The sequence below is a fragment of the Cyclopterus lumpus genome, chromosome 10 (genome assembly GCF_009769545.1).
Source record: "Cyclopterus lumpus isolate fCycLum1 chromosome 10, fCycLum1.pri, whole genome shotgun sequence".
Lineage (NCBI taxonomy): Eukaryota > Metazoa > Chordata > Actinopteri > Perciformes > Cyclopteridae > Cyclopterus > Cyclopterus lumpus.
Window position 1 is genome coordinate 6,715,513 of NC_046975.1, and position 27,967 is coordinate 6,743,479.

Below are 27,967 nucleotides of genomic sequence, written 5' to 3' on the forward strand. Positions count from 1 at the left end.
CACAAAACTATACGTGTCACTTTAAATCAACTCACGAGACGTGAGCCATATTTCAGGTGAGTGTTTGCACAATGCGTGTGCTCCCTTCACTCTCACGAATTCTGAAGAACTCGTAATCCCAGAGCGACTTGAAATACCCACGGCATGTCTCGCGAGCTCGGAGCAGCAGCCGGCTCGAGCTGCTTTGCTCCTTGCTGCGCGCGTGCGTATACGCGCGTGTGCGCGTGTTATCAGTTTACGACACCTCCGTGTAAACAGCCATGGCTGCCCTGCGCAGGCTAATCTCTCGACTGACTAGCAGCGTCGGAGCGGCGACGCTCGCGACTCGGGGGCAACGGACAACGTCCTCGAGGGCGACGACAGCGCTGAAAGTTACCGTCGCCGGTGCGTGCGTCACCGCTGCGGCCGGAGCCGCTTATTATTACCGCCGCTCGTTCGCCGGGAGACGCTCCGGGTTGAAGAGCCATGTCGAGGCTCGACTCTTTCATCTGGCGCTGCCGTCGGTTTCCGCCACCGATCAGGTACAGTGACGCGTGTCGAGCCTCCGGGGCAACGCCGCGCTCACGTCGCCTCTTTCGTCGTGAGAACGCTTCACTCTTCACTTCGTTTTTATTCATTTATTTATTGTGTTTTTTCTTCTTACACACATTACAGTAACAAACGGAGCATCTGCATTTCCACATGCCGAGATCTTCTCGTGCGCGTGAAAGCACAATAACGCAAATGTGTCGTCAACATAAGGAGCTGTCCCCGACCTTTGGTGCTGAAATGGCAAAAAACGGTCGGCGGCGGTTCTCAGATCACGTGACCTAATTGCTTAGCCATAAGCGAGGGTGTTTTCTGCTTTTTCTCAATACGTGTCGCATAATTAGTTTTTACCGTAGGAAAATTAACACAAAATAGCTACATTATACTGTATTCACTTTTTTAGGAGCTGGACAAAATAACAAGAACACTTTAATCAAATACAATATTGGCCATATCGATGCTGCTGTTGCTGGTGTTGGATTTAAGATTTTCCTGTTACACTACCCCATCCCAAAGATATTAAATTACAAAATATATATAATTATATACCAAACAACAGGAAAGCGCCTTAAAACAGCACCCAGTGCATCTAAGAGCAACGATTGGTCAAGTATTTATCAAAAAGCAACTTTTTGGATAATTGATTAATCATTTGTCGTTCCAGCTTCTATTCTGTCTTTGATGTTCTTGTAAAGAAGGATTTTTTCATCACAATATTACCTACTTCCAATTAAATTAATTAATAAAATATTACAGATTAAGCAGAAATCAAAATAACCACCAGCTGTATTGGTACATTTTCTTGTGAAATGTGTTACCCAATTAATTGATTATTCAAAGTGCTGTTGATATATTTTCTTTCAATTACTTAACTAATCATTCCAACACTACTTTGCACGTTTTGCATCATTATGATACTTCTTTGCACTCTATCAGAGGTTCAAGTTATTTGGTTCTCCGTGTACAATGTGTACCTGCTCCTGAAGCGCCTACATTCTAGCTCTAGCAAGTAACTAAGTCTCTTCAGCTCAGACCCGTGCTGACCTTGTTGACAGGATTGTAATAGATCACAGGGGAGGTAAACAAACAAGTAAACCTTGTCTGGTTTGCACACCTCGACCAGAAGATTCCTTGTTTCGTATGTGCGGGTTGGAGGGAGGACAGCTCGACTGGTGGCCACAGGAATCCAGGGACGCAGGAAACTGGACACTGGGGCTTGGGGGAGGGGCTGACATCTGATAAGAGGTGGGGGTGGTTAGAGGGGGTTTAATGGTTAAGCAGAGGGGGGCACACATTCCCTCTGTGTTTGCTCTGTGCCCAGTGGACCTGGCACTGTGCCACATGACAGAGAGAGCCACTCTGTCCTCACCAATCCAGCCTTCTGATCTGGCTGGGGTTGAACAGTTGTAGGGACATTATCTGGTGCACAGGGATGCCAAATTGGGCTGACATAACATGCGAATTAAAACACGGGTCCTTTCCGTGACAAGACAAGCTGCCATGGATTTCATAAAAAGCATTTTTCAGACAGTATTATCACTGTTGGTTTGACTTTAAATTTGTCCTGATGTATGTGTGTGTGTGTGTGTGTGTGTGTTTGCAGGCGCGGACCTATGGTCTGGACGATGGAGATGTGTACATGTCGTCCTATGAAAACAGGTTCCGCCTCTTCAGTTCGGTGGAGTACGAGGGCCAGCTCTACATGACGCCACTCAGCTTCATAGAGTCCGTCACCTTGAATGAACCCAAGAGTGAGTGCACCCCTTTTACTCCTTTCCACAATACTAAACATCCTCTGGTAGAAGGGAGGAATCATTACTGATGCTTCAGGGCTGAGCAATTAATCAATTAGTCTATTGAGAGAAAATTAATTAACAACAGGTTTGACAATCAACTCATCGTACTAAAATGTGAGAGTTTGCACATTTCTCTCTCTTTTGTTGTCGTGAATTGAACGTTTTTGTGACTTTGGATCAGTGATCTGACATAAAGAACTTAATAACATCAGCGTGGGCTTTCTGAGGGATTTTATTAGCATTTTTTGGCATTTTATAGATCAGATAATTCATCAATAATCAGTAATCAATAATGCTAATAATCAGCCACACATCTGAAGAACCTTGCAAATTAGAATAGTAATGAATTAGAAAGCGTAGGACAATATTGGCGTTGATGAGATCCTGCAAAGGTTCCTATGTGGAACCGGGCTAATTCAGTTTGTCTTCAAAGGCAGAGGACACAGTGTCTGATGTGATCACATTATTTCAAGACTTAAGTTTCCTTTTTTTTTTTTTTAAAGTGCTAAAAATGTGTTTAACACTTTTGCTATTATTTATGGACTCATGAGGCTGGAATAAAATAAATATAATATATCAATTGTTTTGTAAGGGAAGGTGGTCGTTTCCTTCATGAAGACTGCCAGTGTGCTGCACTGCAGATGCTACATTGCCTGCATTAAATCAGCCCCATTTGTCAGCAACCATTAGCTTAATTACCCTTCCGTCAAGTCATCAGATAACCCCTCTTCATCCTCCAATTACTTTGAGATCAAACAAATAAAAAGCCCTGGTGTTTTTCTCCTGTTGCTGAGGGCCTGTGAAGTGTCATCATCAGACAATAAGTTGCGGCTTGCAGAGCCTCAGTCATAACACCTGCATAAAGATAGGCATCTTTCCCAGCAACCCCACTTTTATGGCTCATTTATGTGGCAACAAACTCGCAGAGACCCAGAGAGACCAAACGACTCAACATGGATGTCATAAATGTAACGATAAGACATTCGGATCACTGCCATTGATTATGGTGGGAGGCGTGTGTGTGGCCTGCTGTAATGTTTTAGACACGTCTTCACTGGAATCTAATGAGGGCGGTAAGTAAGGGGCACTAATGTGTGAGCATATCGCGCGCCATTGTTCTCTAATGTGTTGCAAAATAGCCGTCCTGGTGTTTTATGGTTATATGTGGCTGTAAAAGGAGATGTGTTTCTGAGAGGATGGTAGCGTTCTGGCCATTTAGAGTTGAACCATTAGAGTCAAAAGTTCTGAAGTGCCGTGATGTGAATTATTCATATCAGATCCATGAGGTATGTTTTTATGAAACAATAAGTGAAATGAACAGATACACGCTCGCATTGAGGAAAAAAGCTCACAAACTTCTCACAGCAAGCCATCGCTCGGCAATCATAATCCAGCTTTAAGCACAGGCTCTAAAATGTGTCAGTGGAGGGTTATTGTCACTGTTATAGATGCAGTTTCCCGGCTATTTTTTTTTCCTTCCCTTTTACGACACCTCCATCTTATCTTCGGCTTTATTGACCATTGGAATGCGTTCACCGAGACGTCTGTCCACGCAAACACCCGTTTTCACTTTTGTTTTTCCCGCTTCTATATTCTTAATATAGAATATTCACCGTTGACATATTAGTCAGATCATTTTACTTCAGTAAAAGTTGTATTACCACACTGTATTTACAATTGCACTGAGTGCGTTGTAAATACTATCTTATCTTATCAGTCAAATGTTCCCCGTCTGGATTAATATCACTATTAATGTGTTAATATGTTAACTCCTGTATGAACTGTTTGTCGTGTGAGAACCACGTTTCTCTAACAACTCAAGGTATGAAAAAGTAGAAGTATGAAGGTGCATGAAAAGTAAATACTCACGTAAATCCCAAGTACCTGAAACCATGTGAGTACATGTCCTGTAAAGGTCTGCCAGCTAACTGTGAACCTTGTTCCGTCTAGGTAAGAGACCATGGAAGTCCCTCACAAAAAAGGCAAGTTGTTCTGTCATCAAAGCCCTTGTTGCTTTTTTAAAGAATCTCTCCATCTGTGTAAAACCTCTGTAATTACGTTAATGCCAACACACGTCGCATTACTTAGTGATGACTCCTTCTATTCTATCCTACTTTCTTCTATTCTGTCAGGACTTAGACAAGATGCTGGCTGATACCCCGCCTGTTTGGAAAGGATCATCCAATTTGTTCAGAAATCTTCGTGAACGAGGTGAAGTAACCCGCTCGATCTTCTACAGCTCTAACAAGCACCCATTGACTTTAAGTAGTTCCCCTTTATGCTTTTATTTTTTTAAAGGCCTTGTCCAGAGTGTGCTCTGGTGGTGCGTGTCAACCTCGTATATATTCCAGAGCACTGAGTGCGTTGTAAATACTATCTTATCTCTTCATCGCAATATGATGTCCATTTATTCTCAGGTAACATCTGCATAGAATGCTCCATTTATTAGATAAAAGAATGATCCTATGCGCTTGGATCATTAAAACATGTTTTCGAATAAAACATGCGATAAGTGTGAAGTTTCCATGAAGGAACTATATAATTTTGTACAAAGTATTGGGAAAGAAGTTGTTGATTTAGTTGCGAATGCTTTATTGCTCATTGCACTGTATTTAGCGTAACTGTAATTAATCTAGGTTACACTAATTAATAGAAATCATTCATTTAACAACTTCTCTATTTTCCCTATAATTTATAGAAAATTGCAACACATTGTTTTGGAGATTGGAAAGTATTCTTTCCAATCTTCTTTATATGATTGTTTCTCATTGCTTCAACAGTATTCATTGTGATGCAAAATGTGCAAAATGTGACTATATCAATTTAAAACTATTTGGCATCCAATGCACCAGGAGAATCTCATTTTACTTTAAGCGGCTTGTGAAATACGACCGCACTCTTCGCCTGTAAACTCCGATTCGTGGCATTAAAAACATTAAGTTGTAAGTGTGAGTGAAGATCTTTTTTAATTTGCCCACCTGGGCCTATGGCCTCCCGCTCAGGATGCCATACGAGCCAGTGGAGCATCAGATCTCACTCCTCTGCTCTTTCTCTGTTGCTTTAGCTAAGTGCCAATGCTGGGATTTGAGGCTTTTAATCCTGCTGTTAAACGTTGCGGCTTTTGTCAGGGGGAAAAAAGGACTGGATTGATCTGCGAACAAAGCGTCGCTTCGGAGAATGAGGGAGCTGTTTGAACCCGACTGTGTCGAGACACGTCCCACCGGCCACCCCCCTGATCACTACGGACATTATGAAGCCCAAGAATGGCATTGGATTACATCTCCGGGACTGCCACTCTGTATGAAGTGTTGCTGAGGAATTCTTTGTATTGTCTAACAACATCTACTTGAGCTCAGAGGCTGAGCTGCAGGGTGGAGGTGGAGGAGGAGGTGGTGGAGGAGGAGGAGGAGGAGGGGGGTGCTCCCTCCAGGAGAGTGAAGGTGTGTGGTATTGGTGAAACATGGCAGGAATCTTAAAAGTTTTTCTCTCTCTCTCTCTACTGAACCCATTTAAGCTTTAAAAGGCTTTGAAGCCAGAGATCTGTTGTCAGTATAAGGCCGTAGCTGCCAAACACACTAACCCCAACCGGGATGACAAGAACTTTTGTTTTTCAGATGAACTTTGTCTAATGGCATGCATCACTAATTCTCTTTTCACACCTCCGTTTGAACATGTGTTTAAAAAAAGACATCTTGGTTTGCTAGTTTAGTTTTTTTAAAAGTCTTTTTCCCCCTTTGCAGCAAACCCCCCCCTGTAGCTGAATTCTCTTCCCATAACACCCAGAGCAGTCACCCAGAACTATCTGCGCTCGATTCTCTATCTTCCCGAGCAAACAAAAGCTTGGGAATGCTTTCAGAGTCGGAGGGGAGAAGCCTCCCGAGTCGCCCGAGATGTCTCCTGACACTCACTCTTCCCTTCTCCGTGTCACACAACAAAGGGAGCTGAAGGACGCGACACAAAACCTGAATCGGCCGTTCCCAATCAGTGACAGATCACTTGAGAATGTATTACACCTTGTTACCCAAACGCGATCAGAAGCCGTGGGCCTTAAATTTGTTTGGGTTTGTGTCCAGATAGGTCAGCTCAGTTGTAAAGCCTGTGTTTGTGTGAGGGGGAACACCAAGCATGAGGTAAAAGGCACCTTTTAAGATGTTATCAGTGAGGGCGAGAGGATTACTCTTGTCTTAAGGCGTGCACTGTTTCTTTGGATGGCTTATTCATCTCGGGCGCATGACTTTGAACATCTGTAAACACCCTCAGCTCACCGGTTAATGCCATCGGATACCGTCTTGTGTGGAAAAGGGGTCATTTTATCTTAAGTTTGTCAGCTTGACAACTTGTTTGTTCTTCTTTTCTAGGTGTCATCTGCTACACAGAGTATATGTTCCTGCTCTGCATTTTAACAAGCAAGTGTATATTTTAAGTTACTCAAAGGAGAATTATTTTTAAACGTATTTCGAGATTGAAAAGGTGACTATATTGATTCATAATTCCGTTTCCATTTGATTTCAGAGCCCCATGCAGGCTTCAGGATTGCTTTCAACATGTTTGATGCCGATGGGAATGAAATGGTGGACAAAAGGGAGTTCTTGGTGGTGCGAGCCTCGTTGATCTTCAGATATGATGAAATGCATTTAATCCACTGTGTCACATTTTGCATAATAACTTATCATCTTTTCACCAGCTAAAGGAAATATTCCGTAAGAAAAAGGTCAGAAAGGAAGTTGCCGAAGATGAGCAAAGATTTGACCGGAAGGTATGAGTTGCTTTCAAATGCCTCAATTTGTTATTTCAATTTGTTATGTATTAACAGCAGATCAACATGGTAAAGGGGTTCCTGTTAATTATGAACCCATGAAAGATTATTGCGAACTTCGCAGCTACTGGGTTTTCTTCCTACATTTTAGTTTGAAAAAACACACTTCTTGTCCAGCAAAAAATGCCAGACAAAGTTAGCAGCTAGCCAGCCAAAGGGAATATATTTGTGGAGACTGAGTTGATGTAGACTAGAACAGAGTTAAAAGAGGAGTGGATATTGGACTTACATTTGTAAGGTGGAAGAAACGCGACTCTAAATCAATGCTAATATTGCTTAGCGTCTGCTAGATGTGTAAACAAGTAACTGTTTGCTAACACTTAATATGTCAAGTGTTGTCCTTTGAGCTCGGTCTGCTGCCCCCAAGTGGCCAAAAAACTAACTCATTTAAACCTTCATTTATTAATTTAGCCGCTTGGGGACAGCGCAACCAACTGTTAATACAACGAGGAAATATTATCACCATATGAAGTTGTAATGGCTCACACGTTCACACTTCAAGCACACACAGTGATCCTGCCAGCTGTCCAACAGCCAGTCTTCTTTTAGCCGAGTCTCCACTCAGTGTTCCTCGAGAGGACTCTGAGGTGAATGTGGTCCACAGGGTACAACATGTCTGAGGCTTTCATCTCTTTAGGGCCGTTTTGTGCCGCATGCAGGTGGATGTAAACAGGCAGAGCTGAACCGAGCGATAAGAGCGACTCTTTGAGGTCTTATCGCACAAACACAACATGGAGGAGCTTACTCTGCCGGGGCAACCGTTAGCATCTCTGGACCGTCTTGCATTAATCTGAAGCCCGTACAACACATCAAACAGATCATTAGAATGGGCACTCTAGAGTTGGAAACATAATGGTGCTTCTGCAAGAAGACCAAGTTGAGGGTAATGTCACGTCACATTCGACGGCTACGACTTGAAGAAAATCAATTGATGGCTTCAAAACTCCTTTCCAACCATCTTCCTGTTCTAAAATATGAATGAATTATATATGAATCTTCTCTCTGCTTGCTTTTTATTTCAGAGCCTGCAGCTGTACGGTCCATGCTCATCCCAGCCGCACAGTGTATGTATTGTTCTCTCTCCCTGAAGGAGAATGGAACCGTTCTGCTTGTTGCATGCATTTTTGGCATCCGCTCCTCCAATGCTGAAATCTATTTTACGCACAGAAAACACCTGCATGTGCATCTGTTAACAGAAGATAACCTCAGTAGCAGGATTTAAAACGCACCACTGTGTAATTCAGCATCATCTGGCATTGTCTTTGTTTGTTTGTGTGTGTGTGTTTAGTGCAGATGATTCATGCACTTGCCTTTTGTCAGCGTTGGGCGAGAGATTCCACCTCAAAAAGCTTTTACCTGAAGAAGACCCCCATGTTTTATTTTTACAGTTTCTTGAGGAGTGGTATTTGGGCTCAGGTTACCTTTAGGGATGGGTTTGACCATGAAGATGCCAGTCAGAGAGGAAAGCTGTGAAGAGCACTCAACACACACACACACACACACACACACACACACACACACACACACACACACACACACACACACTAGCAGAGTTGAAGTGAAGACTTTACCTCTAGGTGTGTCTTTTTGTTTTGATTTCTGCTGCCGTGCTGTAGGTATCTTTCCAGCAAAAAGTTCAAAAGTCAAAATATTTTCAAAAACACGGGCTTTCCCCGAGCATGTTCTAATTACAAGTGTTTCAGGATCTTTTCACGCTATGAGTTGAATAACAGCGCACTGCATTAAAGACTTGTTCCGTAATTAGCTGTTCGATCACGTCGTGAATCTCCCCCTCACTCTCGCTGATGAAAAGTGACGCGGCTGTTTAATCAGCTGGCTCACATTCACCCTCAGGCTTGAGAGATGAACAAAAAAAAAAGGTTGATAAGATAAATAAATATTATGAAATGAAGCAAGCCATACTTAGGAACACGTGTCGGCACCAGCCGGCTGTTTAGTTGGCTCTGTGCTGATGTTGCTTTTGAATGAGGTGATGTCGAGACTTGAGAAACAATGGGGTGAAAAAAACAGAATGAGAAAGAGAGGCAACGATGTGGTTCTGTTCATAACTACTCAAGATTTCCTGTGATATTTCTATTGCACACAACACCAATTACAAGAACATTGTTGTTGTTGGTGCCTCGGTGTAGCTGTAGTTAAAGTTGTCTCACAGCAGGCGGGAGAGGGAAAACAGTGTAAACTGTAATAATGATAATGATTGGTTAATCAGAAATCGAGAGCCTGACTTGTTTTGCTGCAGACAAATCTGCAGAGTCATCTTTCTTTCTTTAGACTCTGAACTGTTCATAAGACGTGGATGTAGTCGTCGTGACTTCACCCATTGGCTTATGGACTACGGTCGGCATTTAGTTTTTTGCAACCATTTAACGGAAGTGACCATATATGAGCCGTCGTGGTCAAGATGATGATACGTCTCTGGTGGCGACCTGTCAATCACAAGGTAGCCTCTGCTTAATGGTCTATTTCCCTCTAAATGAACCATAATTTACTAAATTAACATATATAAACTAGCTATTGAGACCATTAACTGATGTTAACCGTATTTACTGAGGTAATAAATCAAGTGAGTCTTTTTCTCATCGACTTCTAGACAATTGGACTTTTGTTTTGCAACCAGAGGAGTCGCCCCCTGATGGCCATTAGAGGGAATGCATGTTTAAGGCACTTCAGCACTGGCTTCACTTTTCATAACCGGAGGTTCTCTCTTCATTTCAGAAGAGTCGGTGAGCGATGTCTGATAACTTGCATTTTTACCTCTCGCCTTAGCATCAAATCATCATGAATCAGCCGTCGGCTCTCACGCCTTGCATGCCAATTTGGACATGTGTTAGCGGTGTTGGCTCAACGTCCTGCCAAGAGGCATGCACGGGCCGATGGGCCTCTCAGATACTCCGCTGGCAGCCCCCAGTTTGTATCTGCCTCACTGTCCCTCTGTCTCTGATGTTTTTTGTTCTTGTTTATATCTGACTCTTCATCTTCTTTCCAGTCTGTGCATCTCTGTCTTCCTGCCTGCCTCAGTGCGAGCCATGTTTTTTCCGTCCATCTTCCTTCTCCAGATGTGTTTTGTCTTCTAACAGCTGTGCTTCAACTGCTGCCACAGGTTCTTGAAAAAGACAGCCAGCATGTGGAGGCCCGGGGCATGTGGGATGTTCTCAGACGTGGCACAAGTCAAGTTCTGTTTTCTGATCTCACCGAGGTAGCCACGCCCTCATTACTTTGGTTATACGGTCAACACTGGGAACCAGGTTATGACTGTCCGTACGCCAGGTTCCATGTTAGCACTGTGGATTTATTTATTTAGTCTTCTTGTTAGCAAGAATAAATGCTGACTAATATTTCCTCTGTAGCATGTATACTGAATCTATTGCATGGCACGTGTTTGCAGAAATGAGAAATGCTGGCCCACTGTTTGGTTTCAGGCACGGTGAAAAATTAACCATTAACTCTTATTCAACAGCAGAATCTGTGTATGGCTATTAACTAACATCTTTGCTTCAAGCTTTGGGTTTGGTTAGATTAAGTCATTGTTAATGTTTACCCGGTGTTTCCATGATACACTCTTAGTTAGAAAACAGCTCATTCTGGCAGCTCAGAATTGGGTTTTTGTGCAAATGCTCTCAATGTTTGGATAAATCATAGCGACATAAAGCTATGAGGAGTTATGATGACGTTTTTTCCCCTCTGTCAGCAGGCGGATGAAAAGACAGAGACGACGCTGCTGGTGCATTTCTTTGGGAAAAAGGGCAAAGCTGAATTGAAATTTGAAGATTTCTACGAGTGAGTGGAACACCTCTTTGTTCACTGTGTGATAAATCAATATGTTCCCGAGAAAATGATTATCTCACAGTGTAATAAGGCCATAGATCATTTGCATGCCTCGGACGGCTCAACCGTCGGTGTATTTTCTTTTTGCGACTTTGTTAAGTGTTCCTTTGTGGATGTGAGTTTGTGGTGGTGTCGTTATCTGTCAGCGGTCCGTCTCGCTCCTCCAGGTTCATGGACAACCTGCAGACGGAGATGCTCGAGATAGAGTTCCTCTCCTACTGCAAGGGCCTGCCCACCATCAGCGAGGAAGACTTCGCTCGCATCCTCCTTCGCTACACCAACGTGGACGACGTCAGCGAGTATTTGGAGAACGTGCGCCACGGCTTGCCGGACGAAAAGGTGCATCCTTTCTTTCCCCTGATATCTGATTTGTCATCCATGTTACCTCTAACCATGTGATGACACTAACATGCTAAAACAGACGCTTCTTCTTTCTTGAACACATATTCAGATCTTCAATTACAATTTGTGGTCTTTAGGGAATTTCCTGTTGGAGCTAATTGAAGAACGATTTATCTGTGAAGCGTCTCCCGCCACAGTTCAGGTTGACTCCATACGGAGTCAACCTGAATAAATAGGCACTGGACAGGCACGATGCCACACCTGACAGCCTCCTTGTGACGACGGAAACCCTATAGTACCATGTAGGGCCGGGCAATATGGAGGAAATCACTATATTTTTTACCAAATACCTCCATACCAATATTGCGACAATATTCCAAGCTTGATTATTGGTGCTTTTACAAACTATTTACACAATGAGATTTTTTGATAAATAATCAAGAAAGTGGATATAATGACAAAGCAGGTAATGGAAAATAATAGCACATAGAACGGTCTAATTTGAGAGATTTACATCACTTTACTGCAATGCAGCCACATTATGACACTACAACATCTACAGTAAGCCCTTGTTTCATGAAGTAAAACAGTAAAATAACAATATATCATGTGTTAATTGTTGTGCTTTAGAGGTCCTGCCAAGTCCTCATGCTTAGCACACAACCTTAGTATGCGACCTTCTCATTTGACTCCCACACCAAAAGGGAAGAAGTGTTTGAACTTTTCCTTTAAATGAATTCGTTAGCTTTCATCGACTTGCACTCTGTCGTTTTTGTGCGAGTGTGGGAGCATTTCTTTATTTTTCACCGCCCGCTGAATAAGCTGTTGAGTGAAACATCCTCATTTTAAGCTTTGATTTGTTTTCCCTCTTGGCGCTCTGAAAAGACGCCGGCAGCTCCTCAGCCACCTCGAGTAGCCTGTTGCTAGATCTCCATTGACGATGAAGTGGGTCTCGTCGTAAGGGGCTAAGAGATATTTTATGGCCCTCGCCTTGTTAAAACAGCAAAGCGACAGCGATTAGTCATTACTCCGTTTGTTAGGCCGTGTGTGCTGCCTGTTTGGCGAGGCCCCCGGCGAGAGAAGGAGCTAGTAGCAGCGGGACGGTTGAGTGGAGATCAATGGACTCAGTGTTTGAGTCATCAGCCAAGCCTGAGATGTTTGGGGATTCATCACTTTTGTTGTTTTTGTTTATTCAAGTATCAGGTTAATCTGCCTTAGAAAAGTCTGCAAACGGGCCTGACCTCTTCCCAAAAGCTACAATCTCCCCCCGCCGCTGACAGCTCAGCGTGTCCATACTGCACAGGGGAAAATCCAGCAATGTATACTCTGTCTGTTTGGGTGTGTTATCTATCTGCTGGCTTCAAGGTCCCACACACACTAAAGGTTTCCCCCGCAGGATGAAAGGAAGCAGATGACGTGCCGGGTGAATCCTAGCGCGATCCTCTGCTTGAGTGTTGACACAAGCAGCCGCTCGCTGTGTGCGGCACTTCGCCATTTTCTCGCATTGTATTTCAAAAGCTTTGTGTTTCGTGGAATCTAAAAAAGGTGTCGTTTTGTTGCCGTCATCTCTTTGCAGGGAATCACATTTGAGGAGTTCCGGTCCTTCTTCCAGTTCCTCAACAACCTGGAGGATTTTACCATCGCCATGCAAATGTACAACTTCGCCAACCGGTCCGTTGGTCAAGGTGAAGACTCACAGTCTGTAGTCACGTCGCTTTAAGATGTGTTTTTTTTCTGTTGTAAGTCAATCAAATGAGCCGAACCATCCCGGTGACCCACAATCTGCATGATTGTGTCTCAAGCAACAGTAATGTAAATATTGGTAGCAAACGTCGGTAATAAAGACTGTTCACCTTCTCTTCCAGAGGAGTTCACCCGCGCCGTCTACGTGGCCACGGGCATCAAGCTGAGCCGCCACTTGGTCAACACGGTCTTCAAGATCTTTGACGAGGACCGCGACGACAAACTCAGCCACAAGGAGTTCATCGGCGTCATGAAGGAGCGGCTGCACCGCCGCGGCGGGGTGAGGCGGCAGAGGCCATGTTTCTTCCTTAACGACTCTGGAGGTGACAGAGGTGTCGCAGCAGCACCGTCTCATGTGAATGACACCAGCATCAAAAAGAGGGTGTCACTCACAAAGAGCTCACACACGGACACATGGATGCAAAGCCAAGTCAGATTTAACAGGGTGAAAGACAAAAAGGCCAAAGTGGGTTGATGCTGAGCACAGATATACAGGTTTATTTTCAGAGCGGAGTACTTAAGCAGCTATTAGCCCCCCCCGCCCCCCCCCCCCCCCCCCTCTCTCCTCCCAATTACAGCTCTAAGTAAGCGCTAATTAGGTCTCGGTTTTTCTTTAGGTGCTGGCAGACTTAAGTTCCTCCACACCACAATGTCTAAATTACACTGCTGACACTTTTTATTACCGAAACACATCTCACCTCTGAAGCGGCAATTAGGGATTTTTGTTAAATTATACTGCCATCTAGTGGGACACCATGACATTGACCCTCTCTCTCTTTCTCCCTGTCACACACACACGCACACACGCACACACACACACACACACACACACACACACACACACACACACACACACACACACACACACACACACACACACACACACACACACACACACACACACACACACACACACACACACACACACACACACACACACACACACACACACACACACACACACACACACACACACACACACACACACACACAGGGCGTCAGAGTGGAGCAGAAGTTCACCTCCTTTAAGTCCTGCATGAGGAAGGAGCTCTCAGGCAAATAGGTAAAGTATGTTCTCATCCTGTCAACATTCTTTGTTAAATGGGGCAAAAATAAACGAACAAAGCTTCATGTGAGGTTGACAAATTTCCCATGATTTGAGTTTCTAAACTGTTCCGTAATAGCGTGTCACAGTCAGTCTGTTCAGATGTTATTTTCGAAAGGTCCACACTGCTCGCCAGAAGCATTGAGTTACACTGTATTATTAACGCCTGATCAACTGCCACCAGATACCAGCTTAGGCCTGCATGAGCAGCGCACTTTAAAGCTGCGTGTATAAATGTTTCAAAGGAAATGCACCTCCTGGGAGAGGGCGCTATAATCTTCTGGCAAACATGTGCGCAATAAGAAAAATGTCTGTTTAGAGAATTTTAAAAGAGAAAAAACTAAAGACATGCTACCATTTGGCTTTATTACTTGTTTTATTGTACTATATGAAAGTGGGTGGATAATTCATATTTGACTTCGGTAGCATTTACAATTTCTGACGTGTAAATTATAGAGAGGGAGACAGAGAGAATAACAAGAACAAGTTCAACAAGGAGGGTCACAGTCCTGAGGGACGAGCCCTTCAAAGCATGACTAAAAACAGCGTGATAGTGCGCTCGTGCCGACAGTGATGTGAGGGGAGCTATCGGTTTATCGTTATACAACAACGCAAACACAATTAAGTCCGTGAGCTTAAGATGAACAAATCAAATGCAAACAACAATATACGACAACAAGCACCTAACAGACATTTGTGCAATCCAAATCACAGTCACCACAGAAACAATCTGAGGGCTTTCAAAACACTGAAGCTGTGAGCCGAACCGACTGTGGCACTGACTGGTTACAGTTTATGTACCCACCTACGTTACCGTGGTAACAGGAATACACAACTCCCGCTGTCGAGCAGCTGCTCGGCCAGAAGCTCACGGCATGTGACTGAGGTCATAGACTGACATGTCATATTGTCATTATCAGTTGTTATTATATACTTGGGCTATGCATCTTCTACAGTAGGCCCATAACACACTAATGATAATATTACACCTAAAACATTATAGGGTTATGGTGGTGTTTGTGTATTTATTCATATTTGTAGTACTCTATACTATATTATAAGATGCTTGTGCCCTGGCATCAACACCAGCTTGTTTACACGCACAGCTGAGGCGTGTGAGCTCTTCATTAATGTTTTAGGAGCAGGTTACTCGTACATATTATAGAGCATTCTAAATTCATACAGCGAATAATAGATACTATGAGATATTGGGTTTGGTAAAATAGGAAGAGTTTCGACGTAAAACAATGCAATTTTCTGTAAATCTAATGAGCAGAGAACCTATAAACAATGGCCTATGGCTACGAGCACCAGTAGCCCACATATGAGACGTTTAGGAACATCGGTACATTGTAGCATCTTCCAACCTATGGTCATCTCCGTAAATAATGCCATGATGACACTGGACGTTTATGACGGTTTACGTTGGCTTCGATGAATGCCCTCTAGTGACCTTCAAATCCAACTGTGCACATTTCCAGTGTAGGCATTGCCGGCATATTTACGTAAAAAAGACAATAAGAGTTATGCTTTAAGTCAATAATACAGGAGCTAAGTGCTCATGTGTAACAGCTTGGCATTCACAATGAACCGTGTTTACTTTGGTATTCGGTAACGCAACTGCTACATTTCTTATTACAACGTCTGATATATTGAAGCAATACACAAATGAAATGTAGAAATCTCAAGAATAAAAAATAATAATACAAATAAAGTTGATATATGGAACATTATTGTTAGAAAATGTGATGTACAATGGGGCTCTTGCCTACCTGGGCCGATGATTGTTTTACACAAATCTACACATGTAAACTTAAATCCGTGCTGGCACTACTTCCCATGTTGATCCCTTTAAGTGAAATGTGTATATGGGAGGACTGTTGCTCCTTGCTGCTTGTATGCTACAGATCCACAGCTGTGGTCACTGCACAGGACCCAGATTGGTTTCTGCACACGTGCAGAACTGCTGCTGCACCCAATGACTGTTTGATTAAGAGGTGTACTGTTTCTGTTTCCCTGTAGTCTAATGTTGTCTTGTTTCTTGGTATCTAACATGTACAAAATTATTGACTGCTAAGATCGAGAAGGTCCACATTTACAAGTGGACTTGTATTTATCCTTCTCTCTGTGTTCTGTCGGCAGGTTGACGTCCCGTCATCAGCGGCCTCCTCTTGCCAGGGACAGAAGGGTTAATGCATGCTGCACTATGTTAGAAGCTTTTAAATGAGCAGGCTGTGGCACAAACAGGACGTGGTCCTAATGGGAAGCGGTTGCAAGAGGTCAAGCAAACTCCACCGTGCTGCAGAAGGCTCATTTGAAGTACTCCGTTTGTCTAGCTGCTTTTGCTTGCTCAGAAGATATTGAACTATTTATAGATTGTAAATACGTTGATCAGTTTAGGATTTTTAACACTGTTATATTTATTTATTTATTTAAAAGTCCAACGTTGTCTTATTACTGCTCTGCCCGTGTGCGTTGTTCAGTCAGATTCTCCTTTTGTCCCGAGTGGCGTTGGGTACAGTGGCGGCAGCATTGCTCACATACTTCGCCCTCCCCCCAGCTCAGGGCAGCACCTCCTCCTCCTCCTCCTAATCTTCCTCCTCCTCTTCCTCCTCTCGCTGCAGCTAAAATCCTCCAGGATCCCCCAGAGCCGCAGGAGGCTTGAACAAACTCATTCAGTCTGTGGCTTTTTCACTGTTTAACTACAGGCAGCTAAAAGTGTTAATCATTTCTGAGCTGGTGAAAGAGAAGTGCTATGGCAGGGATGACCTATATAAATAAATATGCAAAAAAGATTGAAGCCATGTGTTTGTTCCACTCTTGGGACACTCAACTTAAATTAGTTTTGGAGCAATACATTAAAATTACCTTCCCTTTATGCTCAAAGAAGCATTTAAACTTCATCTTCTTAAATATACTTGTCCTAGAGTACAGTGCACTATGTGACTGAGCAATGATGACTGTTGTTTCCTGGAGTAATGTTTGCTTTGGGTGGAGCTATGTTCTGAAAAAAGATATCAACATGTCACATGCTGTAATATTTACCCGATTAGTCGGTCTACCTCTTGAAGAGCTTTTGGAAACCGCGTGTCATTCTTTTAAAACAGGCCTTGACTGTTACACCGACGCGTTTATATTGACATGGTACAATAAACACAATATAACACATTTGGTTGTTTTGTGCTCTTTCTCACACACACACACACACACATACACACACACGTCAAACAGCACAACAGAACACTGTGACCTGTGAACAGGTCACAGTGTTCTCAACAGGCAAACAGCTGTTAACCGACCCTTTCTTTGTGGCGACTGGTAGGAGCACAGAAGAATAAATTAGCCGTTTTATTCTAAACCCGAAGGCCAATCATTAACAGTATTAATCACCAGGAAACCGGAGGCTGTGTGGGTGTACGGGACTTTAATCAGGGACTTTTTTTGTGATCTTTAAATGATTCTTTCAGCGGGGTAATAATGTGCAGTCTCACACTCTAATCCTGAACTTCTCTTAAGATCAACGAGGTCCTTTCGAAATGTACAAGATCCCCGAGATATAATGAAAAATTCAATGTCAATGTTCATCCATTAACTCTGAGCAATTTAATCCTTTCAGACCTGTTTAATAGGAGCGTATCTAAATGATAAAACTATGGGTTTTATAACCTCTATGTTTTGTAACTTGACACTGTGGTTATTGTAATATTGCTCATGATTTCTACACAGGCATCACATCACCTATGTTGCATTGAGCGTCCTAAAGAAAGAATGATTAAAAACTGATGCAGCAGAGGCCGAGATGGCGTTTGAGTTCCTACAATTCCCAAATTAAAGCTCAAGAGTGTGTTTCTCCCCACCGACAACGGAGAGGGACACAGAGGAGACGCAGACATGTGGACATCCACGTTGTTGGACTGAATAACAGCAACACAGAGGAATCTTCATAATATGCACGAGTAGTGAACGTCCGCTGAATGGTCCTGTAAGACAGAATACTAACAATATTACACCTTGTCAATATCTACATCCCTGATTTTGGCATTTCACTCCGGGAATATGATATAAATGTAATGTGGAGAATAATGGCTAATAATAAAAGGATACAACACTGCCTGGTAAAGTATGTGTGTAGTTTTTGAACAATATTATATTTATACAAACAAATATTTTTAACACATTACTGAGCCATCTGCTCTAACTGACCGTGATGTGCATATTGTTAGTTTGCTGGAGCGTGCCACCCACCCACACAATTGGCAACAGATGGAGAACCATCATTTTATTTTTGTTTTCTTCTCACAGTCAAACAGCATTCATGAAAAACGTCTTAAAGAAGTGAATATGTGAAACACAGCTTTTACACGACGGCTATCGAGGTGCGCGTGAGGCAGCAGAAGCATCTCAGACCTCCACTGACAGGTAATGATCACACACAAGATGTTAGCTTGACCACACAATAGAGTCAGGCCGATATAGTTTAGTAATGTATGGAATAATACAATAGTAACTTCTCACTTCGAGATAAATACACTATTGTAGCTTCTTCCTTGACATTCTGACCAGTCGTTCAACGGAACCCGCGTGCCTCTGCGGCGTGCGTGCGCGTGTTTGTGTGAACAGACCGCCGTTACCACTCCCGCGACTCTGAACTTAGTGAACCCATCTGCTCGTGGTGGAGGAAAAAAAAAGAAAAAAGAAATGTGCCAGGCTTGCAGCATCCCGCGGACGTCATGGCAACCTGTGGGGAGGCGGCAGGGGCGGCGCAGACTCGGTGCGCGCGTGTGCATGTGTGAGCTGTCTGATGGTGTGTGGTCGTCCGAGCAGCGCGAGCAGTGCAGCAGGAGGCTGGACGGGATGGCGCGTCTGAGCTGCCGATTAGGCTGATCACAGCCGGAGCGCACGGTGCGGTGACAGTCTGCAGGAAGACACGGCTCACACACACACACACACACGCACACACGCGCGCGCTCACACATAGAAGGAGAGGGAGGGACGGAGAGTAACACACGCGGATGCGCACGAGAAATGATCCTCTCCTAGACGATGGCACCGTCGGGCTCGCGTAGTATCAAGAACGGCTGTAAGAGAGTTCTGTACTGGATCCCGGTCCTCTTCATCGCCCTCATAGTGGCGTGGTCATACTACGCCTATGTGTTGCAGCTTTGCATAGGTAAGAGACCAGCTGTCTGGGCAGTACGAGGTGTGTGTGTGTGTGTGTGTGTGTGTGTTTGGTGACGGGGTGGGGAGACTATGCGTTGAAGCAGTTTGTGGTCCAGGCTATCATGTGTGTGATGCAGAAGACAGGGCTTGTTGTTCATGCAGTGTGTGGACAGTGTCAGTCACATGACCACAACAGTTCAAGCAGGAATTGCCAGGATATTGTTACAAGGATGTGATGGTGTCCCTGCATGAAGAGCTCAAGTGGAGGTGTTTTCATCCCACAGACAGAATTGGGAACATTTTTGACCACCATGCTCTCAAGAAGCTGGTGAACAGAGTAGGATCCGGTCCATGAGACTCATTATCTGTAGTCCACCAATACCACTCTATCAGCACTATCTTAAAGACTTAATGTATAAGCTTCGGGCTCATGTCGTCACCGAGCTTCATTATCTGAATTGATATCCTCCACCACAACACCGCCAGCATTATCTGTTGGCAAGAAGTCTGACGGTAATGGCTTCTGAGTCAGGCCTGCCTGCCTCCTCTCTCGCTGCCTGCGGTTGCTGAACATCAGGTGGTGCGGCTGCAGGCGGCGAGCCTTCTCCTTGAACGGCGAACACGGAGTTGACCTGGATAGTGAGTAATGGTTTCTTGGATGTCTCAGAGGACTCTCAGCAACCGACTCATGTGCTCCATTTGGCAGCTTGTCACACCACTAGGAAAGCAGATCTCCTCTGTCAAAAAAAAAAGGGGAGGGTTGGCTGAAATGGAGATGGTTTAATGAGACCAAACAGAGGAAAACACAAGCAGGGAGGGGGGTTCCTCGGTCTTCTCCAAATAGAGCCAGGCTTGCTATCTAGCTTTCACTAAAAGGATACACCTTTATGTGAGCCTTTCTAACCCGATCATTGAGACTCAATGAGAGTCATAGTGCCACCAGCAGGGCCCCCTCCTGAACTCAGTCAGAAGGTCATAGTTGTTGGCGTGTTAGTATCATGGATGGACTACTGAACGGGCTTGTTGGCAAACAAACACAAAGAGATGCAAAACAACTGCAACGAGATACAAAAAAAATAACAATAACAAAAAAAATGATAATGAACAGTGATGAAAACCCACCAAGAGACACAAAACGACCCCAAAGAGATGCAAAACAATCAGAAAGGAATGCAGAACGACCACAAAGATAAGTAAATAGCCTAAAAAGGACAGAAAAGCACCTAAAAGAGATGCAAAAAGCTGAAAATCAACCACACAGAAATGACCATGAGAGAAAGGAAATGTCTGGCTGCGTTGTAGGAGGGTTTGGGGTTTCATATTTTCATAATCCCCACCCCCATTGAACCGCTTCTCAACCCGTCCCTGCTTACCAGGGAGGGCGGCCAGCTTCTGACCCAGGATGCACCTCTTCTAGAGTGCCAGGACGCCGCGTGTCCGCTGTGAGATGTGGAGTCATCCCCTCACAGAAAGGCACAGTCACTGTTCCACCAGGCTGTTTTTAAAACAGTCTTGTTTTGCATCCCTACAGAACAAGAGACACATTGTGATTCACATGGAGCGGACAGATGAAACAGTAGCGGGGGGGGGGGGCTGGGGGCGCTCGGGGGCCCGGCTGTGCTGCGCAGACACACACAGAGAGACAGTTGTGTGAAAGTCTCGTCAGCTGATACCTCTAGTTGGGCGGATGAGTTAATCCCATTGTGTGGCTTACATAATTCACTCGAGCGACCTGCGGCTGACCCACTTTTTGAGCACCGAACATCAGCTTTTGGACAGTTGGTCCATTTTTTTTTTACCCCCCCACCAAGGTTGTTAAAAATGGTGAAATCAGGTGGTCGTTGCATCGTGGGAAGATTCATCTGTTTGCGGCAAGAATGCAAAGAGGAAAAGAGACTCGAGTGGCCACAATGCTCTCAGAGTCACATTGATGAACGTCCCGGCACACGCTCTTAATCACACGTGCACTTTATGCTTCACTTTCAGACTCTGGGGCTTTTAATGCTGGCAAGGCAGCAAGCACATGGTTTTTGGCTGCACGCCTTGATCCGGCATCTTGGCCCACCTTTCCTCGGTTTCTGCTTTGTGCATACATGCGTGTGTGTGTGTGTGTCTGTGTGTGTGTGTGTGTGTGTTTACTGCTTCACAGGCTGACTGCTGAAGATGGATTACTCAGTATGCTCAGCTAATCATTGCTTAGATATTAGGACAAATATAAGCTCACTTGTGAGTCCAGATCTTTGTGTGTGTGTGTGTGTGTATGTGCACAGTAATGCCTATCTACATGAGAGCAACAATGTTCTCCGACTGGGAGCGTGCTGTATATTGAGCTTGTGACTGGTGTGGTGTGTGAAGGATTTACAGATTCAGCACTTTTCAGTTCTGCTGATTTGGAGTCAGTCAAACATGTGTATTTGGTTTATGTGCGGAGGATTTAAAAGAGTTTTCCCCATGTTGACCTACTCATTTGGGCGTGAAGTGTTTCACCGTCTTTAACCAAAACGCAGGCCTGACTGCGTCCTCTGCTTTTTCTCTCTTCAGAGTCTATCGAGCACACCGGAGAGAAGGGTAAGTGTTCCGTAAAGCTGTTGGACGTCTTCAGCTGGTCAGGAATATTCAGTTCATTAAGGGGAAGCGCGCCCGACTCCTGACGGATGATGACGACCTGTTTCTGCTTCTCTGCCTCCAGTGATATACTTGCTGGTGTATCATGTCATCTTCGTCATGTTTGTGTGGGCGTACTGGCAGACCATCTGCACCAGGCCCTCCAACCCCCTGAAGGAGGTGAGTGTGTCCGTCTGCGACGCAGCGTTTATTACATTATTTCTTTCCTCCATCGGGGAGGATGAGGCATGGCGGGGAAGTGCAGATGTAGGTTACAGCCTCCCCGTGGGATTGAACGCTGCATTGAGACTAATAACACGTTCCAGTGGATGTGCATGGAGCTGCACTGCAATGGCTCCGATCCTGACCAAAGCACATGCATCTGCGAGAGGACGCTCTTAACCGAGGCGTACGACCGCCTCGTATGAAAAGACTTTTTCGTCACTTGAGGCTTTTTCGAGATGACAAAAGTCATATTTCACGTGCTGCTGAGCCGTTTGCCATCGCCAGAGTTATTTTTGTTTCCAGTGTTCAATCATAAATCGTCGAGAGTATAGCTGAAAGTAATATCGCGGCGCTCTGCTGCTTTGCCTCCTGGGGCAGAAAGAACCAAATGAAAAAAAGAAATGATTTGAAACAAACGCCAGCGCTCGCAGGTTGAGCTTCTGCTACATCACGGCTGTTGTTTGTCTTCCCCTCTGCACAGTTTCACCTGTCCTACTCTGACAAAGAGCTGCTGGAGCGTGAAGACCGGGGGGAGTCTCAGCAGGAGATCTTGAGGAGGATATCCAGGGATCTGCCCATCCACACGCGCACCAACTCTGGAGGTACACTACAGCCCCCCCCCTCCCCCCCTCTCCTCACATTGTTAAGATGAGGTCAAGTGTTAGAGCTGCTGTTGAGTCTGATTGAAGTGCCTGTGTCTCCCCAGCAATCCGTTTCTGTGACCGCTGCCAGCTGCTGAAGCCTGATCGATGTCACCATTGTTCCGTCTGTGATCGGTGAGGCTCTCTGCTCGAGAACAGACCCCACCATGCATGGAGATCTGGTAGGCAGAGTACGATTCAATCACACTGACGTCTGACCCTGCTGCGTTACAGATGCATCCTGAAGATGGATCACCACTGCCCATGGTACGTAGCGGCAATAGGGTTCTAAACAAATATCAGTACGGTGTCCTTAGTTCATCATTTCCTTTTCATTAAAGGCCTCGCAGGCTTTGTGCTATCATCGTTATTCCCGTTCTCGTAAACACGCGTCACAAAACAAATCGGATTTCAGCCTGGCGTCGTTTTTTGCTAAACGTGATCGGGTGGTCTGCTGCTGAATGCAATCTCCTGGTGTCCGAAAGTGCTCCCTGATTGGCAGAGAATAGCAGGTCCTCAGATAATTCACATGAAACCAACCTGCTGATTCAGTGTTTTCTTGTAAAGAACCGCCAAACATTTGTGCTGCATTTACCTGTTTTTCAGCCCAAAACAGGCTGGAAAATGGGTCATTTTTGTGCACAAACACCCCATCACCCTCCCAATACGTACTGCTCTTCTGCTCAAAATGTTTGAAATAATCTCTTCACCTCTAGTATCTCTGCGTATAAGTAAAGATTTTAACGTGCACCACTGACCACGTTCCCCGCTCTCACCTTGTCGCAGGGTGAACAACTGCGTGGGATTCTCCAACTACAAGTTTTTCATGCTGTTCTTGGCGTATTCGCTGCTCTACTGCCTTTTCATAACTGCAACAGATCTGCAGTACTTCATTAAGTTCTGGCTGGTAAGTGCGGGTTCACCAGCAGAGCACGAATCCTTGATTATAGTGTGTGTTTTTTGTAGGGGGCTGGGTCAGCACAAAATATATCCACTCACATCTGAATGGGCGTTTGAAGACATGCATTCTGTGTTGATCTTTTATTTTTGTTTTCACAAGGCCGGAGGTAGAGCACATTTCCGTCTGAGGGAATACATGGTATGCACCAACCAACTGCTGTAGTTAGTGGCACTGGGATAGACACTGCTCAATGAGCTCTAACCATAGAACCCTAGCGGAGTAGAAATCGCTCAGACTCCACTTGGTGTCCACTCTGTTTTCAGTGGCGTTGATTGTCTGGTTGCTGTCACCCCCCCCTTCTCCATTCAGAACGGCCTCCCAGACACTCAGGCCAAGTTCCACATCCTGTTCCTCTTCTTCTCGGCCTCCATGTTCTCCGTCAGCCTGGCGTCACTTTTAACCTATCACTGCTGGCTCGTCTGCAAGAACCGATCCACCCTCGGTAGGTGGCGTACACTTCATGATTGCCGTGATTATACATCCTCTGTTGTGCAGCAGCCGGGTACATGTAGTCTCCGCTCTAACGAATGCTTCGTTGCATTCTTCCCACCATCATTCACCGGCGCCGAGATTTGATGAGCCGCTCTGGGCCGCTGTCAGACGGGGGGGGGGGGCACTTTCTCATTATGCGTGCACAGTGGCACACTTTGTCCGCGGCGTCGCGGAGAGCGGATTACTCACAGGAGTGTGTTACAGTGTAACGCAAAGACACGAGGCTCAGAGTGGTAAGCAGCTTAGTAACAGACACTGCGAAGGAAGAGAAGTCACACATGGCGGCACAGTCTCAGATCCGCGTCTCCTGTGCAACAAAGACACTTTTCATGCGAGTTGTTCCGCGGACGCAGCCGCTGGCGGGAGTCGTTCGTGTGCCGTCTGAACGAGCTCCTGCTAATAGTCTGAAGAATAGATCATACAGAGACGGAGTGGGAGAGCTGCACTTATTCATCTTCACCTTCACTGACTCTCTCCTCCTCCGTGTGTGTCCTCTCAGAGGCCGTGCGTGCTCCAGTGTTCCGCCACGGCACCGATAAGAGCGGCTTCAGTCTGGGCTTGAGGAAGAACTTCCGCCAGGTCTTTGGGGATGAAGTTAAATACTGGCCCATTCCTGTTTTCACCGGGTAAGTTCTTCTGGCCGTTTGTCAATAGGCATTCAACATAAAATGTCCGCAAATTCTCAAGGAGGGCAAACTAAAGAGAATCCCATTACGCAAGTCAAGCCCCGACCACCTCTCATTTTGAGACTAGACGAGCAGGTCAAAGACCTCAGGCTCTATTTCACGAACCGCAACTAGGTCCAACTGGAGTGCGGCTCTGACTAAAAATGAGATCAGTAGAGCATATAAGTTATATATCATATACATAGCATATATTAAAATCTAATGCTGAAGTGTTTTAAAGCCTCAATTGCATCTTTAACTATGAAAGGTGCACTCAGTAGACCTCCAGGTGTGTCTGCATCGACCACTGCTGCATTGTGTGATTGAATGAATACAACCCGCAATCGGCTAACCCATCTACACACTATATTGGGCTGTAAAGCGTCCACTTCATTCAAACTCAAAAACAAGCTGCGATGTATGCAGACAATCGGTTCTGAGTCGTAGTATCAGACAATCTTGCCAAAAACAAAATGAAACTCACCGAGCTGGCAGCGTTGAGGTGAGGTACTCAACAGTGAGTGATCTGGTCGTTCCGCTAAACTCTGAACATCCAGCTGCAAATCAGCATCAACGTTCAAAGCAAAGGTTCACAAAACGCTTCTGTTGTCTGACTAAGAATGTCAGAGAAGTGCTGAATGAATGAAGTCACTCAGGGATTAGAGCGCGATGTCACTTAGTTTGAAACAAAGTGGTTGAAAAGAGGGAAAAGTCCTAGAGGAGAAAGGCTTCAGTAAACAACAACAACACCGCAACCGTGAACGCATGCAGAAGCTCCAGCGTTGCATAACGTTAGTAATTCATGTTGACAGAAGGAATAATATGATAAATATACAGCTTTCTGGCAATCAGAGTCCAATTATTAAAGTATAAACCCACATTTTGTAATGTTGAAACAAAACACTGTTGACGTGAAGAACACATTTCATAAATATTGGGTTTATTCTCTTGTGCCGTGGTTTACATAACTCGGTCCCTTGAATGCCAACACTCAAACAGCTGTGGGAACAGCTACCACTCGAACCCCCAGAGCGGTCAAAACTGTTTGGCCTTTCCGAGGTCCAACACCTGCTGTCAATAATGATCTAACTGACTATATAGGCAAGCACAGCACCACAGAACAGCGCCACCCAGTGTACATATACAGTAGCATATTTTACACTGATAGTGCTATGTTTTAGCATTTACCATAATTGCCACTGGCAGACTCATTTATATCGTCATTTCCACATACATAAAATAAAATACGCAACGTATAATTCTATTGATGCTTATAAATATCACCTTCAAATCACAGGTGTATGACCAGCTGGCCGTTCTTTAAACTGTGCTTTGTGCTGGCTTTCCAGTTTAGGTGACGGGTGCTCGTTCCCAACCTGCCTGGTGAATGTGGACCCGGAGCAGCCCTCAACATCGCCCACTGGCTCCAACCCTGCCAACAAGAGGTGAGTGAACTGCTAGCCAGCTCCTGTCAGTTTAATGATGCAGGGGAATCCCCTAATCAGTCCGATCATTTAGGACTAATAATGATCCCTGCTTAAGTGTACCTGTGGGTTTCCAGTGCAGCAGAGGGCCGCCAGTTCCCCTCCAAGCCACTGACGGAGTCTCAGAGTCGACTGCTCACCAGCACCCCCTCCTGGTCAGAGAATGACAGTGCAACAGGCCGGAAGGGTAAGATAGCCTGTTAACCTCCTCATAATGGGTTTCTCCACAGCCGCTTGATTACGTACAGGTTTTTATTTTAATTTTAAATTATTATTTAGAGTTGAAGCAGATCTTTGATGACCTAAGGGAGACAAATTATGATTTTTAATTCATACTTGTATTTCTGGATTTCTTCTGGAGCATGTTAAAAAATAAAATAAATAAATAGATATTTATTTAGTAAGAATGGTCACATACATGGATGGATGGATGGATATATATATATACACATATATATATACATATATATATATATAAATATATATGTATATATAAATCAATATATATTTACAAACATATCTCTTTTTCCAATATGGGAACTTTATATGTGAACTGACATGTGTTTGTCCAGGTGCCAATAACCCGGGGATGACCATTGAAAATGAGGCGTGACCAGTCAGAGATAGAGGTGACACAAAAAGTGAGTTGACAGCCATGTAGAAACTATCCACACATCAGGATATAAAGTCAACATCTCTCACCATGTGTTTCATCCATGCAGGCCTGCGCCGCCCCCTCGTCGTTGCTTGAACGTGACGTGGTGTTGACATCATCAATATTGGCTGTTTTCCGTGCACCCTGCTCCCGGAGAGGTTTACCGGACTGATATCACCTACAGAGCAGAGGAAGAACATAATTATCATCATCAGTATTACTCTTATTGCTATCAGCAACAACTCCTGCTGCCATCCGAGAGTATTTGGGCTTCAGAAGAAATGAGAATTGCATTCCGACGATCACATTTTCTTTCGTTTGTATATTAATAAGCACAGAGCGGCAATGGAAGAGACTGTTTTGCACTTTGCATACTAAGATATCAATCTGAGCTGCTTGCGTGTGTTACAGCTCATGTACCAGAAACTTTCTGAATTATTTACACATTTTCTTGTCTCACGTTGTTTTTTTGCGGCTTAGCACATTAATAAATGGTGTTACGAGTTTGCCAAATGTTTGCACATTCAGTATAGATTAGTAGTGCCGATAATGTGACGTAACTGATATTCCTTTAGCCATTTTCTTTTTCAGTGAAGGATCTTTATTTGTATGGTTTTCCATCCCCCATGTTGAGTGTCGTGGAAGTTGAACCGATGCATGCTCTCGTCTCAGGGTGTCAACAAACACACCGTGTTGTAGTGAACTGTACCATAAGATGTTCTCCCCTTGGCTTGGTTAAAGAAAAGAAAAAAACAAGTGCAGTGAATAGTAATTCCATTTGGATAAGGGCTCTTCTGATATAGCATGAGTGAGGATGTTGTTGTCACACAGCCTGAAAGTATCTAAAGCGCTGTCTGGCACCAGTGAAGAAAGAAACGTCTACAGCTGCTTCTGAGCAGTATAT

The 27,967-nt window shown here is 44.5% G+C and overlaps 2 protein-coding genes across 2 annotated transcripts; both read left to right on the top strand.

The window, feature by feature from the left end:
* The first annotated feature begins 260 nt into the window (after positions 1-260).
* On the top strand, positions 261-16,415 carry micu3b (mitochondrial calcium uptake family, member 3b). Its single transcript, XM_034543626.1, has 15 exons — positions 261-521; positions 2,132-2,279; positions 4,275-4,306; positions 4,457-4,535; positions 6,683-6,730; positions 6,837-6,919; positions 7,009-7,080; positions 8,163-8,204; positions 10,262-10,357; positions 10,850-10,938; positions 11,154-11,325; positions 12,905-13,013; positions 13,194-13,351; positions 14,066-14,134; positions 16,319-16,415. Exons 1-14 carry the CDS (start codon positions 261-263, stop codon positions 14,132-14,134), a joined length of 1,458 nt encoding a protein of 485 aa, XP_034399517.1. The 3' UTR covers positions 16,319-16,415.
* A 2,623-nt stretch (positions 16,416-19,038) lies between these two features.
* Positions 19,039-27,021, top strand: zdhhc2 (zinc finger DHHC-type palmitoyltransferase 2). The gene is made up of 12 exons (XM_034543351.1): positions 19,039-19,346; positions 21,878-21,904; positions 22,026-22,120; positions 22,647-22,767; positions 22,872-22,941; positions 23,041-23,073; positions 23,593-23,713; positions 24,077-24,209; positions 24,759-24,885; positions 26,274-26,369; positions 26,486-26,595; positions 26,981-27,021. The coding sequence occupies exons 1-12, from the start codon at positions 19,220-19,222 to the stop codon at positions 27,019-27,021; spliced, it is 1,101 nt and encodes a 366-aa protein (XP_034399242.1). The 5' UTR covers positions 19,039-19,219.
* The last annotated feature ends 946 nt before the right edge of the window (positions 27,022-27,967 follow it).

Bases quoted from the DNA above. Each gene is read 5' to 3' on its own strand.
- micu3b (XM_034543626.1), top strand. From the start codon at position 261: ATGGCTGCCCTGCGCAGGCTAATCTCTCGACTGACTAGCAGCGTCGGA. The intron at 10,358-10,849 runs GTAGCCACGCCC...CCCCTCTGTCAG, and splicing joins TGTTTTCTGATCTCACCGAG to CAGGCGGATGAAAAGACAGA. The intron at 13,352-14,065 runs GTGAGGCGGCAG...ACACACACACAG, and splicing joins GGCTGCACCGCCGCGGCGGG to GGCGTCAGAGTGGAGCAGAA.
- zdhhc2 (XM_034543351.1), top strand. From the start codon at position 19,220: ATGGCACCGTCGGGCTCGCGTAGTATCAAGAACGGCTGTAAGAGAGTT. The intron at 22,121-22,646 runs GTGAGTGTGTCC...CCCTCTGCACAG, and splicing joins CCTCCAACCCCCTGAAGGAG to TTTCACCTGTCCTACTCTGA. The intron at 26,370-26,485 runs GTGAGTGAACTG...GTGGGTTTCCAG, and splicing joins TCCAACCCTGCCAACAAGAG to TGCAGCAGAGGGCCGCCAGT.